Below are 21180 nucleotides of genomic sequence, written 5' to 3'. Positions count from 1 at the left end.
AAAAATGATTAAACCTTAAATAGTGTGCCTAAAGTACTTGCACTCTGCCGCTTGGTTTGTAAAATACACAAACAAGGTTCAAACGGTAAAAAAAAAGAAGAAAGAAGTTAAAATCGTTACTTAAAAGTGCACACAGAGGTGTTTGTAGTTGTAGTAGTATCAGTGGAAGAAGAATTGATGTTGTTTTAAAGTAGCAATGAAAAAATACACTAACTGTCCTGCGTTTCAAATTTACTTGAGTAAAAGTCAACGTCATCGAGTTTCAAACGTAATAAGGACTCAATTTGAGGTCCCTTTCAGAGAAGTGAAATTATTACATTTTAACCTGACTGCAGGTGTTTTTACATCTACGTAGCTAGATGTAAAAACACCTGCATATGCTACTCTATAGTTTAACATTTATCATGCTTTGTGTTTTAATGTCAAATAAATCGGTTTGAAAGGTCACTTGTGATTGAACCAGCCGGCTAAACGCATAAAACACAGTCTCATAGAACAACAGTCAAGTAAAACACTACCAACTCAAAAACGTAGCATTTAAGCACGGTAATTCGTGCTAATCTAGCTACTTTACCTCCTGCCTGAGTTGTAGCAGCAGTGCAGGCCGGCGTTGTCATCATGTTTAGAATTTACAGAGCTTTAGTGGAGCACCTTAAGGCAGCGCGTGACTCCACGAGTACATCCGGGACATTGAGCAGTTTCACATGTCAGTTGGTTCAGCTGTCAAGACTCTACTGCATGAGAAGAAGAAGCTCCAGTACATAGTCAGGGTTTAACCACGTCTTTCGGGAGAAGAGATGGTAACTGAAGTCACATTCTTGTATACTTGCATGTAATGACCATTCTTAAAAGCATGCTGTAATGCTCACTAGCGAGTCCATTTTGCGCGTATCAGTTACTGTGAGAGCTAGTTTGCTAATGCTAAGTAGCTAGCTGACGCTTGCAGCAGCACTGACAGGTGGTGAAGTTTAGCTAAACTTAGCACGATAGCCATTTGCTGACTTTCATTCATTTTGCGTGAGCTTTCAGCACAGTGTATGACATGGCTTCTGCCACAGCCTTTGACATGGGAACTAACTAAGCTCTCATGTAGCGAAAACTACGTCTTGTAGAAACTTAAGTGTGTCTTGTGTGCTGAGTCAACACAAAATGCAGTCATGACAGACTGCCACAGTTGTAGAGAGGACACTCCTGCTCTCAGACCGTCTCTGATGCATTACCTACTGACACACACAGCTGGGGGCTTCAGGGTTGGATCTCATACTTAAAATCTGTGTGCTCTGACAGGCGCTGATGGGGGTTCAGCTGGTGGTCAGCTTGCTGGCTGCCAGCATTATGCAGAGGATGGCTCCACATTGCTCATTTGCTCGCTGGCTCCTCTGCAATGGCAGGTATTGTCACTCTTACAATCTGGTCATGCAGTATATTGATACACATAATGTGCTGTGCACTGTCAACATACATGTGCCTGCTGTTTCTTCCAGTTTGTTCCGGTTCAAACACCCATCAGAAGGAGAGCTGTGTGCATTGGCAGGAAAGCAGATGCCCAAACCAAACAGGAGAGACAGGTGGGATTTAGGGGAGGGTGTGACAGTGGTGAAAAGAATCCTTGTGGTCTTTGAAATAAAGGTGCTGATTTGTACTTTTTGTTGCATATGTTGTATTTTACGTCTGAGCAAGCAAGACTTTGTGACTCTCTGTTTTATTTTTTCTTGTGAAACTCCATGACAGAAGCATATTTGTTTTTTAACGAAGCCATGTGTCCTCTTTGTTATTTGTAGGAGACAGAATGGGGAGAGCAAGCCCCTCACTGTGCCCAAAGACATCGACCTTCACCTGGAGAAAGCTCCAGTCAACGTCATTGACGCTCTTGGTAAAACAAACATTGCTCTGTCTACACCACCACTTAACATTGTGCAAGTCCAAATACCGCTCAGACTCAGCTGTTGACTCCCAACCATACGTTCATTCTTTCATTTTTTATGATTCCAATTTCCTGCCTCAAAACAATGTATGAAATCTAATTTCGATCAAAAGGTAGAAAACAGAATAACCTTCTCCGAATACTAATGTTCTTTTTTCCATATTTCTACTCTCAGTGCTGCGTTTTTTCCTGGAGTACCAGTGGCTGGTAGATTTTGCAGTCTATGCAACGGGTGTCTTCCTGTTCACTGAGTGTTATTACAATGTGGTGGATGCAAGCAAAGAGGTCAACATTGGAGCTATCTGGTGTGTTCTGACTGTTCTCTTCAGTCTGTATCCTTCAACTGAAAAGTCACTTTATGTTGCAACAGACACATCTTTAAACATGATCTTACAAAAGGTAATTTTATTTTGAAGTGGCAGTCTCAAAACTTTTTCATGATCGAATGGCAAAGATGATGAAGCATCTAGTCATATTTGCAAATTTGTAAGATCCTTTTATCAGAATACATGCCTATTGATAAGAAGTTATAAAGTACAGTGCATGACTATTGATATTTTTAAAAAAAATTGTTAACAAGCTCAAGATAACATAGCCCAATGAAGATATACAATATGGAGAGGCTTCGACTAGACGAGTGCTGCCTTTTCCTCACAGTTGTTTACACTCAATGTGCAACACTCAGAAAGACCCTTCACACTCTGATGAGACACTACTTCCGCTCTGAAGAGGGTGGCGAGCGATCAGTGTGCCTTGCCTTTGGTTTTCTGTCTCTGCTCGTGGCCATGCTGGTGCTGGTGGTCAGAGAGGACTACCTGGAGTTCGGCCTGGAGTCCGGCTTTTCCAACCTCTTCGACAACTTAGAAGTCTTTGCCAAACAGCAGGGTTATGCTGAGTGGTCGTAAGTATCAACTTCACATGGATGACTGATAACTGAAATACTGCTTCATAAACGAAGTTGTGTTAATTTCATGTTGATTGACATTACATCATGTGTTTAGAGACACCATCTTCGTTTAGTACGATGCATAGGCCAGCAACAGGTTTTACTCGAAAAATCCAGAGTTAGATGCTGCCATGCTAAATCATCGGTTGTTGTTTTTTTGACTTCAGAATCCCAGTTACTAAGCTGACAGTGAAGCTCGGTCTGGCTGCTATCTGTGCTTACATTGGTTCTCTGCTGGCTTTCCCCGGACTGCGACTGGCTCAGACTCATCTTGATGCTGTACAGATGAACTCAGACCGCCCACTCATCCAGTAGGACCCAATACATTTACACTGCAAAAAGCAATGTACTCTTTGCCTTATTAAAAGAAAACATTACATTAGCAGTACTTAGCTCTCTCAGTGGTGCCCCTAATCTTTCCTGCAGGATTCTGCTGCACATGAGTTTCCTGTCTCCAGTCATTGTGTTGGTTTTGTGGGTGAAACCCATTGCAAGAGACTTCCTGGCCAACGCACCCATTGGAAAGACCTCCATCACAATGTGAGTGCATGTACATATTTGCTCATTTTATCCGCAACAAGAAACCTCAACTCAAAAAAAAAAAAAAAGAAAAACAGCTATCAAAAAATGCAAGATATTGTCCAAACAGTGCCGAGTAGACACCTGGCTTTTGCTGACTTTTGCTGAACTTATAATCTCTTTCAGAGTGCCCAGTGCAGTATTTGACAGCATGCGTCTGTGGATCATCGTGGTGCTGTGTGTTCTGCGCCTAGCACTGACTCGTTACCACCTGCAGGCGTACCTCAACCTGGCTCAGAAGTGGGTGGAGCAGATGAAGAAGGAAGCAGGACGCATCGCTGCCATTGACATTCAGAGGAAGGTCAGATACAATATTTATGTTTATATAGTATATGAATCATGGACAACTAAGTGAGAATCTTGAACATTTGAACATAGAAAAACAAAAACTCTATAAATTCTTGTGAAGTATAAAGGCAATGTGCTGTTTTTCAGGTTACACGTGTGTTCTGCTATCTGACTGTAGTCACTCTCCAGTACCTTGTTCCTGTTTTTCTCATCCTCTTCTCCACACTGTCACTCAAGGCTCTAGGTAAGTAAAATACCCACACCACTGCATCAAGGGAAGAATCCACACTTGATCTTCTCCTCTTTGTTAAATATCGTCACCTTCCTAAAATAATGGCCTAAGTCATGTTTTGACAAAAATGTTTTTTTTGCCTAAATCACCCCCTCATGATGCTGGCCACCTCTGGTAAAATCGCCTGAATCCTCAGTTGAGGGGAACATGCAATTCTACCCCCGGTTGTATAATGGCCTATGTCAAAAGTGTGACTCTTTTGTTGAGTTTTTTGTGTTTCCTGAAAAACCTGAAAAAATGACTTAGGCCATTATTTTAAGAGGGTGTCGATATGAAGCTAGGAGCTGGCTAGCTTAGCTTAGCATAAAGTGTACTGCCTCAGGCCAAAAAGAGTCCAGCACATTAGCCCCCTGCAATTACACCAGTTTGAGTACAAACAATAACTAGTATAAACAAACAAGGTATAACATGTTAATTGGTGAACTTTAGAAGTGGTGGTAGGTGGATTTCCCAAGATGTGGAACTATTCCTGTAGTGTCACATTGAATATTTGCAGCTACAGTGGACTTAGATATTAGGAACTTTCCACAGTCAATGTCAAGTTTTAGTGTCAGTTTAATATAAAAAGTAAAGGTTTCTTTCAATGGCCTGCTTTCCTTCTTTTTCCTCCAAGTTCTCTGGTGAAATCTAAATATTAACTGATCTCTGCTGAAATTACAGGGGACTTCTCTTGGGCAGTGGGTGCAGAAGAGACCCCCGGGGTGACACCGGCACTGGTGATGCCCACAGCAGCGCCTGTGCTGCCCAGTGGTCTCGATGAAGATGAAGAGGGGGTGGAGGACATGGAGGAAGACATCCAGGCCACAGTAGCTCACCTGTCAGCGACCTTCACAGCGCTGCGGTCCGTCCTCACTCCACTGTTTTTCCGAGGCTTCTTCGCTTTCCTCACCTGGTGGGTGGCTGCCTGCCAGGTCATCAGCTCTCTGTTTGGCATCTACTTCCACCAGTACCTTATGCAGAACTAACTGAGGAAAGCAGACTGCCACGCTGCTCTACCTGCAATGCAACTCTCCAGCCCACAGCTATTGTTACACTGCTGCGAAGGATTGCAGAGGGAGAAGGGGGTGGGGGCATTTCATTATAAAACAGAACTACAAACAGAATGCACCATGCTTTTGGGTTGTAACAGAAGAATTGATCAAAGTTTTTTGAGAGTACTGTCTATAACATCGGCCCCCTTGTTACCGTTACAACTTTTTATGACCAGCAGGCTACTGGTATCAGATCAGAGAGAATTGGAGCCTGTATCGCAAAGCAAGTTAAACTTAGTCTCTCTATCTTTGGGTTACCTGGCTTCACTAACAGTAGCACTCCTTGAAAACCAGTATCTCAAAGCTGGTTATCACTCTGGGTTGACTGATCCAGTTCTGAGCACGTTTATGCAACTTAACATGCAACATCAAAAGAAAACCATAAGTGGAGTTCTTAATATAACAAAGTGATTCCTGTGAAGGAAAACGACCTGAAATGATGACTCAGTTTTCCCAGTGAGCTGACTGGTCAGGTTAGCCATGCAGCATAGGTTACATGAGTTAAGGCCAAAGACGGCTCATCTTGCTTTGTGATCCAGGCCCCTGATCATCTTCCAGCTACTTCAGCAGAACATTTTTCTGCAACTTGTATCAATGCCAGTGTTACCCGAACCTTTCTTACTAGAACTTTGTTAGATGCTGCATATAAGATATTTAATGGTACCAAGTTGAGTATTATTATGTGTTTCAATGTAGATAAGACGCTTTATTTTTGTGAGGGACTCTTTGTCCCTCTTAATGAACCGATTCAAGAGTGCTAAATGGTTTTGATTTTTTTTTGTTGTCTTTTTCTGCTTTAATGTTTTGACCGCAAAGAAGTAGTAAAGCTCAGATCCAGCCTATTGAATTTAACGCAGCTGAACATGAATCAGTCCAAACTGTAGCTGAGGCTGTGTATTAGCCAAGAACTGAAACGTGTTTGCTTTGACATAAAGAGTTTCTTTCAGAATTCCTAAGTGCCTGGGAGCTCAGGGATTTTGGGCCAGTTTTAAAATCTCCTTCCTCCCTGTTCATGCGTATTTAGAATGAATAAAATCTGTTTATAGATACAATTAACACTCCAAACTCATTTCTGTGTTTCCTTTGATTTTCAAACACTATTCACTGGAAACATTTTTGTTGCAGTGTCTTCGCTACATGTGTTTTTATTTTTTGCTGTCTTTATTGCCAATCAGTCATGTGCATGTAGGATTAATCAAAGTCTACTTTAAATTCATTTTGCATAAGTGCATTTTATTTATTTATTTATGATACATTGCCTCACATAACTTGTGTTGTTTCGAAATGATACAGATGCTGTCATTCTGTACATTTTTTAAATTCTGTTTGTGGCAAAAGTTGATTTTGTGTTTTTTTTTAATAGATTTGAATTGAACGTTGTAAAATCATTATACTGTGAAGTTCATATGAAAATGTTGCTTTTTGAGATTTTCTGAATGCATGGTGTGCAAACTTCTGGCTGTAACCTGATCGTTTTGTTTGGCTTAATAAAAAAATTATTTTCATGTCATTTTAATGTTCTCATTTTATTTGCCTTCCACCGAGGAGCGTGGGAGATATCGCAGATAAAACTTTTCCCTTCAAAAAAAATCAGTGCATCAATTGACAAAAGACATCATGCATGACAATGGAGTGTCTCGCCGCTGTGCTGGGTCTTGATCTCTGACCCCAACCTCCTGAGAAGATCATTCTTTAATCACTGTTAATTACTATGAACCTGATGCCCCTGAGGAGTCTGGGAAGAAACAAGTTCCTACAGCCAAGACGCTCAACTTGGCTGAAGTTTTGTTTTCTGGACATTATCCAATTTCTGGATATTATTTCATACAAATTACAGCCAAATGCTTTACACTTGTCAGCATATTTAAAAATCATCCAAACCAGATTTATAAGCTTTATGACATAATCAAAACATTCAGATTTTCATTCCAGTCTTTTAACAACAGTTAAAGAACGTGACCTTTCTCCAGAGCGAGACTGGAGAGGCTCTTTTGTCTGAAAGCTGACGTGATTTATTGGTGATATCATTCAACTTTCACATCCAATCAAAAGTCACAAAAGGTCTCTCAAACTCATGGAGGGGCAGCCACCTCTCTGTCTTTTGACGTGCACTGGGACATGCTTCATTGGAGGATATAAGCATTCACAAAGACACAGGGAGAGAAGTGGAGAAATTTGGGAGGGCACCAGTTAACAACCCTTACACCCCATATACATAATGGTTCTCTGAAGTTTAGGATTGGGATGTTGCGTTTTTGTAGCACTACTGTGCTGCTTTTTTCACACTGTTTAAGGATCATTAGAATAAGTGATGGATTTAGTGATGCCCCTCGCTTGTAAGTGACTTTGGTTAAAAGCATCTGCTGAGTAAATGTAAACTTTAGACAAGGGGAATGAATTAAAGAAGATTTCTGTGGAAAATATTTGTCTTATTGTTAGATAACATGATTGAGGAGCACAATTTGAGTCTTGTACATTACACATTTCTCTCATCAGAGGTCTGAGAGAGCGTCGGGCCTAATGAACTGAAAGGTGACAGGGTTGACATATCTATATAATCACATTAATTATGTGCATCTGCGCTGGAGGCCTCGGGCCCTCTCAGATCTGCTCTGTGGACTGCAGCGGGCCAAGTCAGGCAGCCATGGCTGGCTGTGGTTGCTATGGAAACGTCTGTGTGTGTGTGTGTGTGTGTGTGTGCGTGTGTGCGTGTGTGTGTGCAGGACCCAGACATGCCCTACAGACTGGGCCTGGCCTTGTCTCAGGGGAACAGACCAGACATGACCCCAGTGAGAGTCTCTTTTCATTTAGGGAGGAGAGACGACAGAGATGGACCGGGGCTCGACTCTGCTTTTAGTTAAAATGGAAAGAAAGGCAACTGCTCCATAGGGGTAGCGTAAGAAAATGTTCAGGCATAGTTATTGTGAGACAGCCAGCTGTGGAAATGAGCCTTTTTACACTGAATGTATTTTTTGAAGACATAAAGGTTTCCAGGCTTTTAAGTAGTCCATTCTTGTTCCTCTCGTTTGGTGGCTGCGTGGTGAGCTGCCTGACAGGGGCCAGACATGATAATGAGGGAGTGTGTGTGTGTTGAAAAGATGGAACGGAGGTGAATAAGACTAAATAAATGGGCACATGAAAGCTTGATAGCTACACACCGGACACCATTTTATCTGTCTTTGGACTGAATGTACATGAAAAGACTCTCAAAAGAAAGATAATAAACTAAATGTCTTTTGTAGAAAAAAAAACAGGCCCAAGCAAACATACAAATCAAACCATTTTATTTAAAAGGAAACACAACAAATGTCAAATAAAAATCTGTCTCTGTTCTGTTAGTGAAGCATTCAGCAAACATATAAAAACTAAATCCAAAACATCAGAATACTGATAACTTGGTTTTTCATGCTGATATTAATCCACATAACTGCATTTTTTTTTAAAAAAAGAAAAAAAGAGCTAATTCCACAGCAGCACTTGAACTTGAAGCCCTCCACCGACCGGCTCACTGAATCTCTGCAGAGTTTGTCTTCATCTATTTGTTAAATGTCTTCAGGGTGAACCACTGAACCTGGGTCTTGTCATAGAGATTCATCTGATGATTAATCACCAATAGTTAAGGCTGGTCCTCTCTGCTCTGCAACCTCTCATTCAAATCCAAATGTTGTAAAAGAAGATGACCCCTGGTGGACAAGACGGGTAAATTCACCCCAACCCGAATTCTGAGTATATTTTATTTGCAGAACAAAAGTTGAATATGCTAAACTAAAACACACAGATGTCCATATATGTACCTATAGCCTATACTGAAAACCAAATATCCCTCAATAAAAAAAGTTATTTGTGGGATTTTTTTAATGAAATATTCTATAAATAATTAGACTCATTCATCACACAGTGTCTCATATATAAATATCAATTTGCACTTACTAAATTAAGCCCTTCAAAAAAAGGAATTGATGCCATTTCTATATTATTTAAATCAAATTAGACCTGCTATAGAGAAATACATACATCTTTGGGTGTTGCAGTATTTGATTGCAATCCATAGGGACAATACTTAAACCATTTGGTCTTTATTTGAAGTAGATTGCCATAAATTTGGTTGACAAATTAAAAAGAGGAAACTATGATTATTTGTAAGAATAAAATAATTAAAATTTAGCTTATCCACAATTAAAGTCTTACAAACAAACATGGAAAGAGATACATTTTTTTTTAACTTTCTAAGGAAACAATCATCCAAATTCCTGAGATCCACTGATGCCCAGATTTTTAAAGAATAGGTTCACTTTTTTTCAAGTCTATGCATACATGTCCATATGTGCATTGAAACAGGTTTTGGTATCTGTCATTGATCCTCTCTTAATATGACTCCAGAGATAGAGGGGGAAAATCAACAATCTTGGTTTTGTATGAAAATTCATTCTAGACAGTATTTTTAGCACAAAACTGTAAAAATAGCTTAAAAGCATAGCTTTAACTCTTAAAATAGAACTGCATTATGAAGGGTTCTTTTTACAGCCAGTATGGAAATCGGGACCAATTACAGTGACCAAAAACACTTTCAGTGCACATATGGGCATGTCAGTATTGTTTTAAAACAAACTTTAAAATAAAAAATGCACCTCACCTTTAAGATGTCCTAATGTCCAGGCACATTTCACTATTTCAAACAAAAGGGACACAAGCTGCAAATGTTTACTGTACATAGAGGCTAAGAGTCATTTTCCATTCCCACCTGCTTTTCACTGTAACATCTATACAAAGACAGTCGAGTGTAATTTTACAGCTATTTTCCAATTTTCACACCAAACCTAGGTTAAACACCGAAGGCCGCTTTGAAAGCCAAATATGTTCGTAGACGCATTTTACACTTTTGGAGAAATTCAGTTGGTCCCACTGTGCTGCTGTAGCTAACTTCAACAAAGTCACAGATAAAAACAAACACATTTCAAATTGTATTTTTTTGATTCACATTATGTCCACACAGAAAACTAAACCTAACCAAACAAAAAGCAAATGTCTGTATGCATCTATCTCCTCACGGGGTCAATCAAGTGATGCAGAGAAAAATTCGCCCAGGAGAGACCAGCTCTGTATGAGAAGACAAAGAGAGGTATTCCTCTCTGGGATGATGGGGACAAATCGACCCTGTCTCTCTATCTTTTGTGTGTGTGTGTGTGTGTTTGTGTGTGTGTGTGTGTGTGTGTGTGTGTGTGTGTGTGTGTGTGTGTGTAATATAGCACTGGTTTTGAAGGTGGATAGCTGATTGAATGACAGATGCTGGTAGATTGCAGCAGCCAGCTATCTCTGCCAGCCGTCACTCATGTCTAACTGCCTGAGTGGCTGCCCTCCTTCCTTTTCGTCTTGTGGGTAGCCAGTTTTGGGAAACTCCTTCGTCTCATTGGCTGGTCGGGTTTCTGGAGGGGTATGGCAAGCCGAATCAAGGTCGCTCATTGGAGAGTGCTGCCTGAGGTGGTGTATAGGAGGAGAGGTGGGCGAGGACATGTGCTCAGGAGAGCTACGCTCTGATTTGATGCTGAGGTTCAGGGAGGGCAGATGTGGAGAGGTTGAGGAGCAAGACTGAGAGGGGAAGGAGCACCCTCCGCTGGACATCCTGGAAACAACAAGAGGAAAGACAAAAGAAAATGAAAAAGAAAAAGTTTGAACAAACATCAATTCTGCAAATATATTTGAAGTCCATTAGGGTGTAACTAGATCAGAATTTTATGCCGTTTAAATAAAAAAACACTGTTTGTGGACGGGCCATTTGGAATTAATTTGCCAATTTCAACAAGGATATTTCTAATCTCTACATATAAACAACAATAAACGATATAAAGTAGTAGAGGCACCAAATGCAACGCAAGAACATACATGAATGTGTGATTTAATAATTAATGAATAACCTAAAAATACAGTGAAAGTATCACTTTAACACAACCGAACACACAGTTTTCCACACTATTATATTTTTATTTATCATTTGTATATTTATTTTTATTTAGGGATTACTATTAATATTAATATTATGTAATCTTTAACAGCATTTATTTCTTGTTCTTTTTTTCATATTTTATTCTAATTTTATAAATTTTTTTAAACTCCATTTCTTGTTTTTCTATGCTTTCTTTTTTTTCTTTCTCCATTTGTCTGTTTGAGTCTTTATCATATTGTTTACACTCAAACTCTTGACGCCTGATGTTGATAATTACTTGATTATTTTCTGAATATACATATATCCTATGGTTGCCTCGGGCTGGTGGTTGTCATCATTTTGAGATATGCACTGTACATATGATGTTTTGTGCCTGACAACGATCTGATTGATCAAAATGTTGCACAGCAGCAGTGAATAAAACAACATTGTGGCAGCGAAGAACATTGTACAGATTCACCTGTCTGATCGATGATTCCATATTTCATCCACACCGTGGAACCATATCACACATTAATTTGCTTACCCTGGACTTATATGAGGCCCATGGGGTTCCTGAGGCGGCTGTGCTGCTTGCCAGGGGTTCACTGCTGCTCGTTGTAGACTAACAGAGTGATAAAAACCGGGCTGGCTGTATTCTGGAAAAAGAAAAGACAGGATATAAATCATAGTACTAAAGAATGAGACAAAAGATGTCCACCGGCATCATTGAATGAAAGGATATATTAGCTTCACCTAAAAGGAATAGTGCAACATTTTCAGACATATTTTTGTTTTCTTGCTGAGAGCTGGATGGGAATCATTAACCACTGTCCAATACTGTAAGTATGAAGCTACTGCCCGCAGCCAGATAGCTTATTTAGCTTAGCATAATGACAGGCAAGAAATGGGGAAACAGCTAACCTGGCTAACTTGACACAACCTGTTAATTAGAGTGCTTTAGTGGTGCTTATAGGTGGATTTTTTTATCTTCAGGACACAGCCAGGCTAGCTGTTTCCCCCTGTTCCTTCATGCTAAGCTAAGCTAACTGGCAGCTTGTTAGTGGACTCAATCAAAGAAAGCAAATAAGCCTTTTTCTGAATATTCCAGGCTGTTCCTTTAAAGGATCATCTCATCTGCAAACGTACCAGAGGCTCCAGGGGAGGGAAGGCCGTAGCCTCCCAGGCTGTGGCCCAACAGCCCCGCCTTGCCCATGGCTACCATGGAGCTGCTGCTGTGCAGACCCTGGTACAAGAGACCCCTCTGATGGACAGGCAAAGAGAAAACAGTCAAACTGAAAATCTTTTTTGTAGCAAAGTTTGTGGCAATACAGAGACATCGCTGTTAACATACTATATAAAACTTTTAAATTGCGAAAGGTGTGAGTGTGTGAGAAAAAAAAAAAAACTGTGAAACTGCTTTTTCAAGTTTGCAAAACAATTTGCATGTATTGGTATTTCACTGAAGTTTTTAAAAAGAGCCCCAAGCTAAAGAAGCAGTTCCATGTACAGTATGTGTTAAATTCAGTGACACCTATTTGATCACACTGGATAGTAAGAGCTATTTACAGCAGAGTTGTGGTTAGCACGTGTGGCACCCATGGCCTGATTAGCAGCATCTCCTCGCAGGTTCTCACTGCCCAGGTTCAGAGGAGGAGGGCTTTTCATGTCCAGAGTGCGATTCAGGTTGCCGTGGGAGAAAACGGAGTAGCCAATACCTACACAGTGAAAGACAGGAGCAGGAAGTGAAAAGAGATGTGAGTTTGTTTCACTCACAGAAGAATAATTTATTTTTCAAGCACATTCTTCACCTCCCTCTGTTTGTAAGTGTGATAGAAATGAACTTCTTCTTTTGGTTTGACCACTGAATCAGTACTTGATCTTTATGAAACAATGTGCAGCCATCATGTACAAGTTATTGTAATAAAGCATGATGTACTGCAGACCTGACCTATTTGGGACTGATTGTAAACCAAAAACCTGTGTCTTTTATTAGGATAAAAGAATTAATACTTTTAAAAACACCACAACTGTCAATGACATCATAGAGTGTCCAAATAGTGAAAGACTGTAGAAGAGGCCGACATGACTGGCAGGTGTGATACATTCTGTACAGAAACCACAGAACTGGTTACAGCCGCTGTTACACTGGTGGAGGGCCAGTTTCACAAAACAGGCTGACTGCATGTGTGGATTAGAGCACACACACACACACACACACACACACACACACACACACACACACGCACACACACACACACACACACGCACACACACACACACACTTCCTGTGAGTTCACAGCCAGCTGCACAAAAAGTTGACAGTACATGTGAATTTAACAGCAAGCATTTAGTGGGAGTGTTTTTCCGAGAGTGTTTCATGGATTTTCACACCAATGCTTTGCATCTGTTTTAAGACAGAAAAATGTTCATTGCTCAGTATTTCAAACATATGGCAAAAAAATTTTAATATTCTGTGAAACATTACCAAAATAGTATTTTCCATTCAGCGGAGAGTGTGTTAACTTGACGTCAGTCACTTTTTTTTTTTGTGGTAAGAGTCACATTTTTTCAAATTGTGTATATTCATTTTGTGATGACACAGAGTCACTGAGAGGTTAATTACTGGTATTATAAAGCTACATTAAACACAACAAAGAAACTATGAGACTTGGTTCAGTGCAGTTTCTGGCCATGACATACTGTATTTATGTAGTAATATAATATCTCAATCGTCAACATGCATAAGGGCACTCCACTCCACTTCCCATTGGCCACTATCAAACAACATACAGCAAACTTCAGAGAAAATTTTTTTTAATTAATCGTAAATTATCTGAATCTGCCCAAAAATCTAATGGGTTCTTCCCTGGCCCATGACCCATCCTCCCACCAAGTTTGGAGCATATCAGTTCAGTTCTTTTTTCGTAATGCTGCTGACAAAAAAAACAGTCCCGGGAGAAAACAACCTCCTTGGCAGAGGTAATAAAAAGATTCTGTTTCACGGGGCAGGTGAAGCTCACCTGAGTGCGGAGACATGAATGCAGTGTGTGCGTGTGGTGCAGCAGGGCTGGCAGAGCTGGGTCTGGAGCTAATAGATTTAAAGACCGGGGGTCTGTGGGATGACATGCTGGATCCAGAGGAGTTGGGGAAGCCGTTTTCACAGCCTGCAGACACCAGGAACTGGGTCTCTGGTGAGAGCAGTGATGGAGCCTGAAGTAAAATATACACACACAATCGCAGCATAAGAGTTCAGGTCTAACACTTGTCAACAAGCCAGGAAAAATGTACATTTACAGGGTAAAATTATGTTTGGTATTTTTGAGTCAGAATCACCATTACAACTTTGCAAGTATCACAAGAAACTGCCGTTTTAATTCACTAAAACCTATTCAAATCCTTTTCTTCAGTTTTAGCTCAGGTCATCTTAGTGTTTTTTGGGGTTTTTGTGCTCGTCTTTGTGTATATGTGGTGAAATTGTGTGCGTGTGTGGACTAACATAGAAGCGCTGGCGTGCCACAGAGAGATCCATGCCTTCGCTGAGAGGATATTTGTCTGCAGCCACCTGCATGGTCTCTTCACTGTCGAGCTCTGAGCCGTCAAGACCGAGGCCTTTCCTACGCAGGGTCTGATGCAGAACAGAAAGTGCACACGGAAAATTACCCACAGTGATAGCATCAAAATTTAGAAAACAAGAAAGAGGTATGAGGGTTTTATTCCAAAATATAATACTATAAATTTCCATTTTTTTTGTAAAAGTTGCCATCCAAAATTCATGTGTATAATTCACATAATTCACTATGTTTTTAGAAAATGAATTACTGTTTCACTGTTATGTTCTCTAATAGCAGCTGGGACAGTACCTCCAGTATGTCTGTGTTGGTGCGACTCTCGTGTGGCTCGCTGTACTCTGTGTACTTGAGCAGCACTTTGTCCATATCTGTGCTGGCGTACTGGAACAGACGGTTGGTGCTGTTGAAGATGATGAGGGCGATCTCACAGTCACACAGCACACTCAGCTCATACGCCTTCTTCATCAGACCAAACTTACGCTTGGTGAAGGTCACCTGTGGCACGAACAAGCACACAGAGGTTTGAGTCTTAATTCCAGACTATTACTGCTAAAGTCTGAAGCCTCAAGTAAACTATATATAAAAAGCTGAGATATGAAGATGCTTGAATATTGTTTTTCTCATTGCCGCCGCATGAAGGAATGATTTTCAATAAATCAAATTGGAGCCAGAAATCCCAACTGATCATTTGCAAACACAAACAGTGTTGACCGTCAGGTATATTTATATAGCATGAAATCGACCCAGAAGACTTTACAATCTTTGCAGCAATAACAATATCTACCCTCAGACCCCAATTCAGATAAGAAAAACTCTAAGAATAAAAAAAACAAACCTTATCATCAAAAAAGATTAAGTCACGAACATCAGGTATGAGAAACAAACAAGTATTTGCAAGCACTCTGAACATGGTTAAATAAGTTTTCTTGTTCTTCTACACTGATTCAGATTTGATTAAATTTACACCAGTGGGTGATTGTTTCACTTGTGCCCTTTCGGCAAAAGAAAACTCTAACTTTCAAAAAGTAAGTCTCACAGTCACCCAGTGTTGCATTTACACCCATCTGACTCCAACTTGGCCCTCAATATGCTAGTGAGAGAGTAAGGCATGCACGCCACAATTATTGTAAAATTAAATATTATTATAAAAGTGTGCAGTCACTCATTATTCCAGATATCAGAATGTGACACTTCCTCCACAATCTTGCAGTATTAAGATAATTCCTACACACATTAGCCGCAGGAGCTAAATCTCTGCTACACAACGCAGAGGATACTCTGTCTTTACTACCAAATCAGTTCAAACAAATTGTATTGTGTGTTATGTGCGTCCAATTCTTTGCTGGACACTGAGCTATGACTGCAGCATCCGTGTACTCTAGCCTGCTTTCTATTGCATGTCCTGGACATTTGCATGAAACACACAGTATGCTGCTGTATGCGACGGTATGTGACTACTACTAGTACTGCTTAATCCTGACGTCAATAAATTGTCAGAAAACAGAAAAACAAATAAATGTCTTGTTGTGTCCAACAAACAGTTTAAAACCCAAAGATATTCGGTTTACAGTGATACAGAGAGACAACAGCAGCAAATCTATTGTCAAAATAGTTGCTGCAGCTCTAGTCATTTATTTAATGAGTTACCACTGTACAAATGTCAATTGTTGTATATCAAAAGTGTTCTTGTTTGAATTGTTCAATGTAAATGAAATAGTGCATGCACGCCCACCTGTCTATTCCTCTGGTCCAGAATACGAGAAATTTGTATTTTCTTTCTTCCCATTTTTTCTGCCGTCTGTGAGTCTGACACCTGTAACAGAAAACATAAAAATGTTATAGTAGCAGAGAACAATACGTTTGTGTTGTTGACATTAATACGGCTGCAGTGACCAGCATTAAATAAATGTGATGTTAAGCACTAATATTTACAGCGATTCCTTCTGTAGTTCGATGAAAATAAAAGCTTGGTGAAAAATATGTCATAAATGTTTGGTTAATTATTGTGTACAGAATCTGAACCTGTCATCAAAGTGAGAGTCTACATTTCACAGTAACAATGGTAATGTTCAATAATACCTCTCTTCAAGTTCATGTAATTCTGGTGGGAAAATGTCATCCATTTGGTTTAAGTGACTCAAGACCCTTCCCCCTTGGTAAGGGTAGGGTGTTTATTTTTACCACCATGAGGCGATGCGGTCTAAAGTTAGAGCGGCCCTTGCCGGGCCAGCAGTCCACACTGTCTGACACCCCCACAGTCTGGGTTACCCCCGGGCCAGCAGCACAGTGTTCGGCTGCACCATGCAGCCCCAAGAGACAGGGTTAAAAATACAGTCGATAGCTCCTTTTAAAGGTTCAGCAGGCAATAGCTGAAACCAAACAGTAGAGAGAAAACGGTGTGTTTTTAAAAGATGGCTGATGCTAGAATCCACCCACTCCTCTCTCATGAACAGCCAGGTCAGAAAAAAAGTAGGATTTGGAAGGGCAGAAGGCAAAGACATGGATGGATTGCGGTTAGCCTGAGAATGTCCATTACAGAAACTCACACCAAGTGTTTATCTGTTTTTCTTGGTCTAGAAAACCCCCGCTCCTGTCCCTGCCCCTGAAGGACCATATACAGCTGGACACTATAGCAATGAGGATTTTTTATTCACTCTTTGCATCATGGGAGACAGTCATAAAGCAACTCTGCTGCAAAACCATACAGCCTTAATCAAGTCCGTATATTAACTTGCACTGTGTGCGAGTTAGCTCCATTTTACACTCACTATCAGTCAAACAACTACCACTTGTCCGACTCCTCTGACCTGACCATACAGTACTTCTCCAAAGCCCAAAGGAGTTTTCACTGGTTTTTCCCCTTAATACTAGACATGTATTGGACTTGTCTATATTTAGTTCCCTGTCCCTCCTGATGGTGCCTGAGCGGATATGGCGTCCGTGTTCCCACGACCCCTAAAGTGCCCGCTGCCTCTCAATGTAAGCTTGGCACACAGGCATCTGGGGCATTTCTGGAGGAATCCACCTCTTTGCCCTCATTATTACCTTATAAAGTCCTGTGATATCCACTGCGCTGAATATGCTGCAGAGACAAGACACACTTCAACACCGACAGCTGCAGACAAGCGCATCGTTGCCATTGCCTCTGCGGTAAGACAGCACACTGCAGACAAACAACTCTTACTTATAAGTGAAGGTCCACAAAAACCAGCATAATTCTGTCTACTGAATAACTCATCCACCACAAAGATCTGAAGTCACAGAAAGTCAAGCTGCTCTGTTCTTTGTTTTTTTGGACAAGAAGTGAGACAATTTAACCTCAGATGAAGGCATGTTAATGGTGAGAAGAGAGGGAAGTGGGACATATGTTCTAAACAGGGCAGAAAGATCTTTATCTCAGAAAGTTCCTCTCCTCTCAGATATAACCAAACGACGACTATCACCACCACAGACAGCTCTGTTAGAACACATGACTAGCTAGATAAATATAGCTACACCTCCAGCCAAATGGTGTAGACTTAGCTATAGAACTCTATGTGGTTTAGTAGGTTTGTCGAAGGCCTAAAGGCCAAGACAGGCAGGAAAAGCTGCACTGTGCCCCACACATCAGCTAATTCTGGATGTTTTCCCACACAACAACTGCCATTTGAGGTCTGTGAATGCTTCACAAGTAGAACTATCCACTGCCTGTGACCTTTCATCTTTAGGCTCAACTCATGAACCTCTGAGGAAAGGTGAACATTAGAAGAGGAAACTGTTCTTTCTTTTAAACCTCTAAATGTCATCAACTAGTCCCAGAAGTCCTATGATGAGATGTGAATGCAAAACAGAGTCACTGTGTGTACTGTAATAGTGCAATAATTGCACACACACACACACACTTGCCCCTGAGTCTTGTAGCTTCTATGGGGAAAGACACCACCGTTGTCAGACACCTTCCCAGAGGCCAGACAGTGGAAAAAACTGAGTACAGACACATGGCAGGCGCCAGCAGCCCTGCTCTCTGACATACCCTGGGAGCTTCTGTCTAATCAGCAACAAACAATTTTAATAGGTTTGATCAGTTGTTGTGATGACATTCGTGAATATATTGCACTAGATGTTTTTCTCGCTGCAGTGAACTGTATGCATGAATGAGAAGGGAAAAAAGTAGGCCATTTGTTGAGTATTGGGGGTTCTGCTTCAATGGTTTTCTTTCCATGAGTCATTCAGAGCATGATGGCTTGTAAATGTTTCAAAAACACGATAAACACGTGTATGCATATTAGCCGAACAAGCAAATGGCTTATTCTGTGGCAGCAAGGCAGATTCATAGAACAACTGATCACATTTTGTGCATCACACAGGTCCATATCTGCAGTGTTGGCTGTTAAACGGTCTAAATATAATGGCAAAATTAATCAAAGACTGCTGTAGGTGTTATCAGTTTCCCAAGTGGGGAAATATAAAGTACTTTATATAATTCTCTCTGATGTATGTCTCTGCACCACTGCCCCACTTCTGTGATATATTATTTTTCATACTTTTCATTCAGTCATGGGTTGATTATACAATAAAAATCAATCACAAGAGAAACTGCACCTACTACGATTGCTGCATTACACTATATTGATCTCTGCAGCTTTGTGTTCAGAGTGTTATCCATTTCAGTTACATCTAAGTTGGGTAAATAGGGTCAAATGTGAAACCAGACCCAAAACTGTCTCCGAAAATAGAAAACTTTAACCACATTTGCATGAACCAATACATAAAACCTCTCAAACGCAAGTGAAAAAGGGTGACGGGCAAAATGTCAAACCCATCCAAATCAAAACAGAAATGTGTATCACCAAGAGGAAACCCGTTGTGTAACTGTTCATTTCTTAATTATATTTATCACTCTTCTCAGCCCATTCACAGCTAGCATCTTAACTTAAACAATGTCACTTTTATGCTGAAGGTTAAGGTTAAATGAATGTGTGTGTGTGTGTGTGTGTGTGTGTGTGTGTGTGTGTGTGACACATCTTCAGGGTCAGAGAGTTCATGTGCTCACTGGGCCTTTGCAGAGTAATGGTGAGGAAATATTTGTCTAATTTTAACAGGAGATAATTGAATTGCCTTGATATTTTTGATAGAGCCAGAATAGCAAGAGTACACGCAGGCATGAGCTGAACATCTGATCTTTCCATGAAGAAAAAAGATTTTCGATTCAACGGACTCTACAAAGCTGTGAAGATGAGACACACCTTTATGACAGCTGACGGAGGGAAACCTCTTTGAGCCTTTTGAAGGGAGGCTGCAAAAAGTCTCAACTCCAGCCAATGATCATACGCTTTAAAACATCAGTTTCATCAATGCACATTTTGAATGAGACTGAGCAGTCAAATGATTGGAAGGGAAACAGGTTGTCTATCTGTCTGTCTGTCTGTCTATCTATCTATCTATCTATCTATCTATCTATCTATCTATCTATCTATCTATCTATCTGCTCATGTTTCTCTGATGCAATCAAAAGCGGGGGGGGGGGGTATAGTTATGCTACTACTTGTGACAAAGAATAAATGTGGAACAAACTGAGCTGAGATGCTTGTTGAAGTCGAGCAGCGAGCTATTCGGCGCTAAAAATAAAAACTGTAAAAATACATAGCTCAAAAAATGTTTGCGGATAATTAGGCCTAATAAATTGCTGACGTCATTCAAAATAGACTGTTTAAGAATAGCCTGTCTGTCCCCGAGTTGCCAAGCATCCCTGTCTAATATAGCCTCATCTATAGGCTGCTCTCAATAACACAGCAACAGGTAGGCTACTTTACTCACAGCTGTGCCGTGAATCCTGCCGCACAGGAAACCTCAGGAAACTTTGCTCATTTGCCTTTAAAACCGAGATATTAAAGTAAACCCACATGCTTAAAAAAAAACAAACAAAACCGTAGCATCTAACCTCACCTGTTCCTCGATCTCCTTTCCTCTGTTTACTTCTTGAGTTTCACCCACTCGATCAAGACCAGTCAAACGAGGAAAGTTGCTAATAAAAAAGAAGAAGAAAAGGCACAGATGTGTTAACGATCGGAAGGAGCCTTGCGTTGTGCTCCGGTCCTGTGCTGATGTACAGATATTCACCTGATGCAGTAGTAGCGGATGGTTCAGGAGCGCTGCTTTCCAACAGCTGGCTGCTGCAGCCCGCCCCTCTCTCTCACTAACACCCCGCCTCCTCGGCCGTGCCATTGGACGCACTCCTCCGCCTCCCGGCCGCCGTTCAAACGCACCAGTCACTCAAGGCTGTCAGGGAGTTTACAGCAGAAGTTACACTACCTACATTTGTTGTATTTTTGTTATTTTTGTGATTTTGTGTAGGCTAATATTTCAATAGTGGAGGGGAGGGGGAGGTGACAGTGGGCAGTGAAAAGTGCAGTTTTGTGATGTGTGACGTGAACAATTCACATGTTGCAAAACAAGAAGAAAAAAAAATCAGCTTTCTCTCTGTGACTGGTGAAGGAAAAATACATAAAACAATATCTAAACCTTGATAGGGCATTATATTACATTACACGTGTAAATGTGTAAAGAAAGTGGCTGATAATTGTGTTATTTTGTTTCAATGGAGACGACCTACAGCGCAACTGATGGCACCCTGAAGGTTCCTGTAATG

The 21180-nt window shown here is 40.7% G+C and overlaps 2 protein-coding genes across 3 annotated transcripts; one reads left to right on the top strand and one right to left on the bottom strand.

The window, feature by feature from the left end:
- Nucleotides 1-684: 684 nt before the first annotated feature.
- On the top strand, nt 685-6570 carry tmem161a (transmembrane protein 161A). The gene is made up of 11 exons (XM_056379419.1): nt 685-800; nt 1288-1391; nt 1485-1568; nt 1782-1873; nt 2100-2256; nt 2610-2825; nt 3038-3181; nt 3297-3410; nt 3576-3750; nt 3885-3981; nt 4690-6570. The coding sequence occupies exons 1-11, from the start codon at nt 798-800 to the stop codon at nt 4992-4994; spliced, it is 1491 nt and encodes a 496-aa protein (XP_056235394.1). The 5' UTR covers nt 685-797; the 3' UTR covers nt 4995-6570.
- A 1757-nt stretch (nt 6571-8327) lies between these two features.
- Nucleotides 8328-20780, bottom strand: mef2b (myocyte enhancer factor 2b). Of its 2 annotated transcripts, XM_056377658.1 has the most exons (10): nt 20652-20780; nt 20478-20556; nt 16285-16365; nt 14844-15047; nt 14480-14608; nt 14004-14193; nt 12550-12698; nt 12130-12244; nt 11528-11639; nt 8328-10680 (listed from the first exon to the last, which is right to left on the bottom strand). In XM_056377658.1, exons 3-10 carry the CDS (start codon nt 16336-16338, stop codon nt 10368-10370), a joined length of 1266 nt encoding a protein of 421 aa, XP_056233633.1. In that variant the 5' UTR covers nt 16339-16365; nt 20478-20556; nt 20652-20780; the 3' UTR covers nt 8328-10367. The 2 variants fall into 2 exon arrangements, with proteins under 2 accessions (XP_056233633.1, XP_056233635.1); XM_056377660.1 differs by lacking the exon at nt 20652-20780 and having other exon boundaries at nt 20478-20645.
- Nucleotides 20781-21180: the final 400 nt, after the last annotated feature.

Source organism: Seriola aureovittata, chromosome 6, assembly GCF_021018895.1.
Source record: "Seriola aureovittata isolate HTS-2021-v1 ecotype China chromosome 6, ASM2101889v1, whole genome shotgun sequence".
Lineage (NCBI taxonomy): Eukaryota > Metazoa > Chordata > Actinopteri > Carangiformes > Carangidae > Seriola > Seriola aureovittata.
This window is presented reverse-complemented; position numbering and strand designations above follow the sequence as displayed.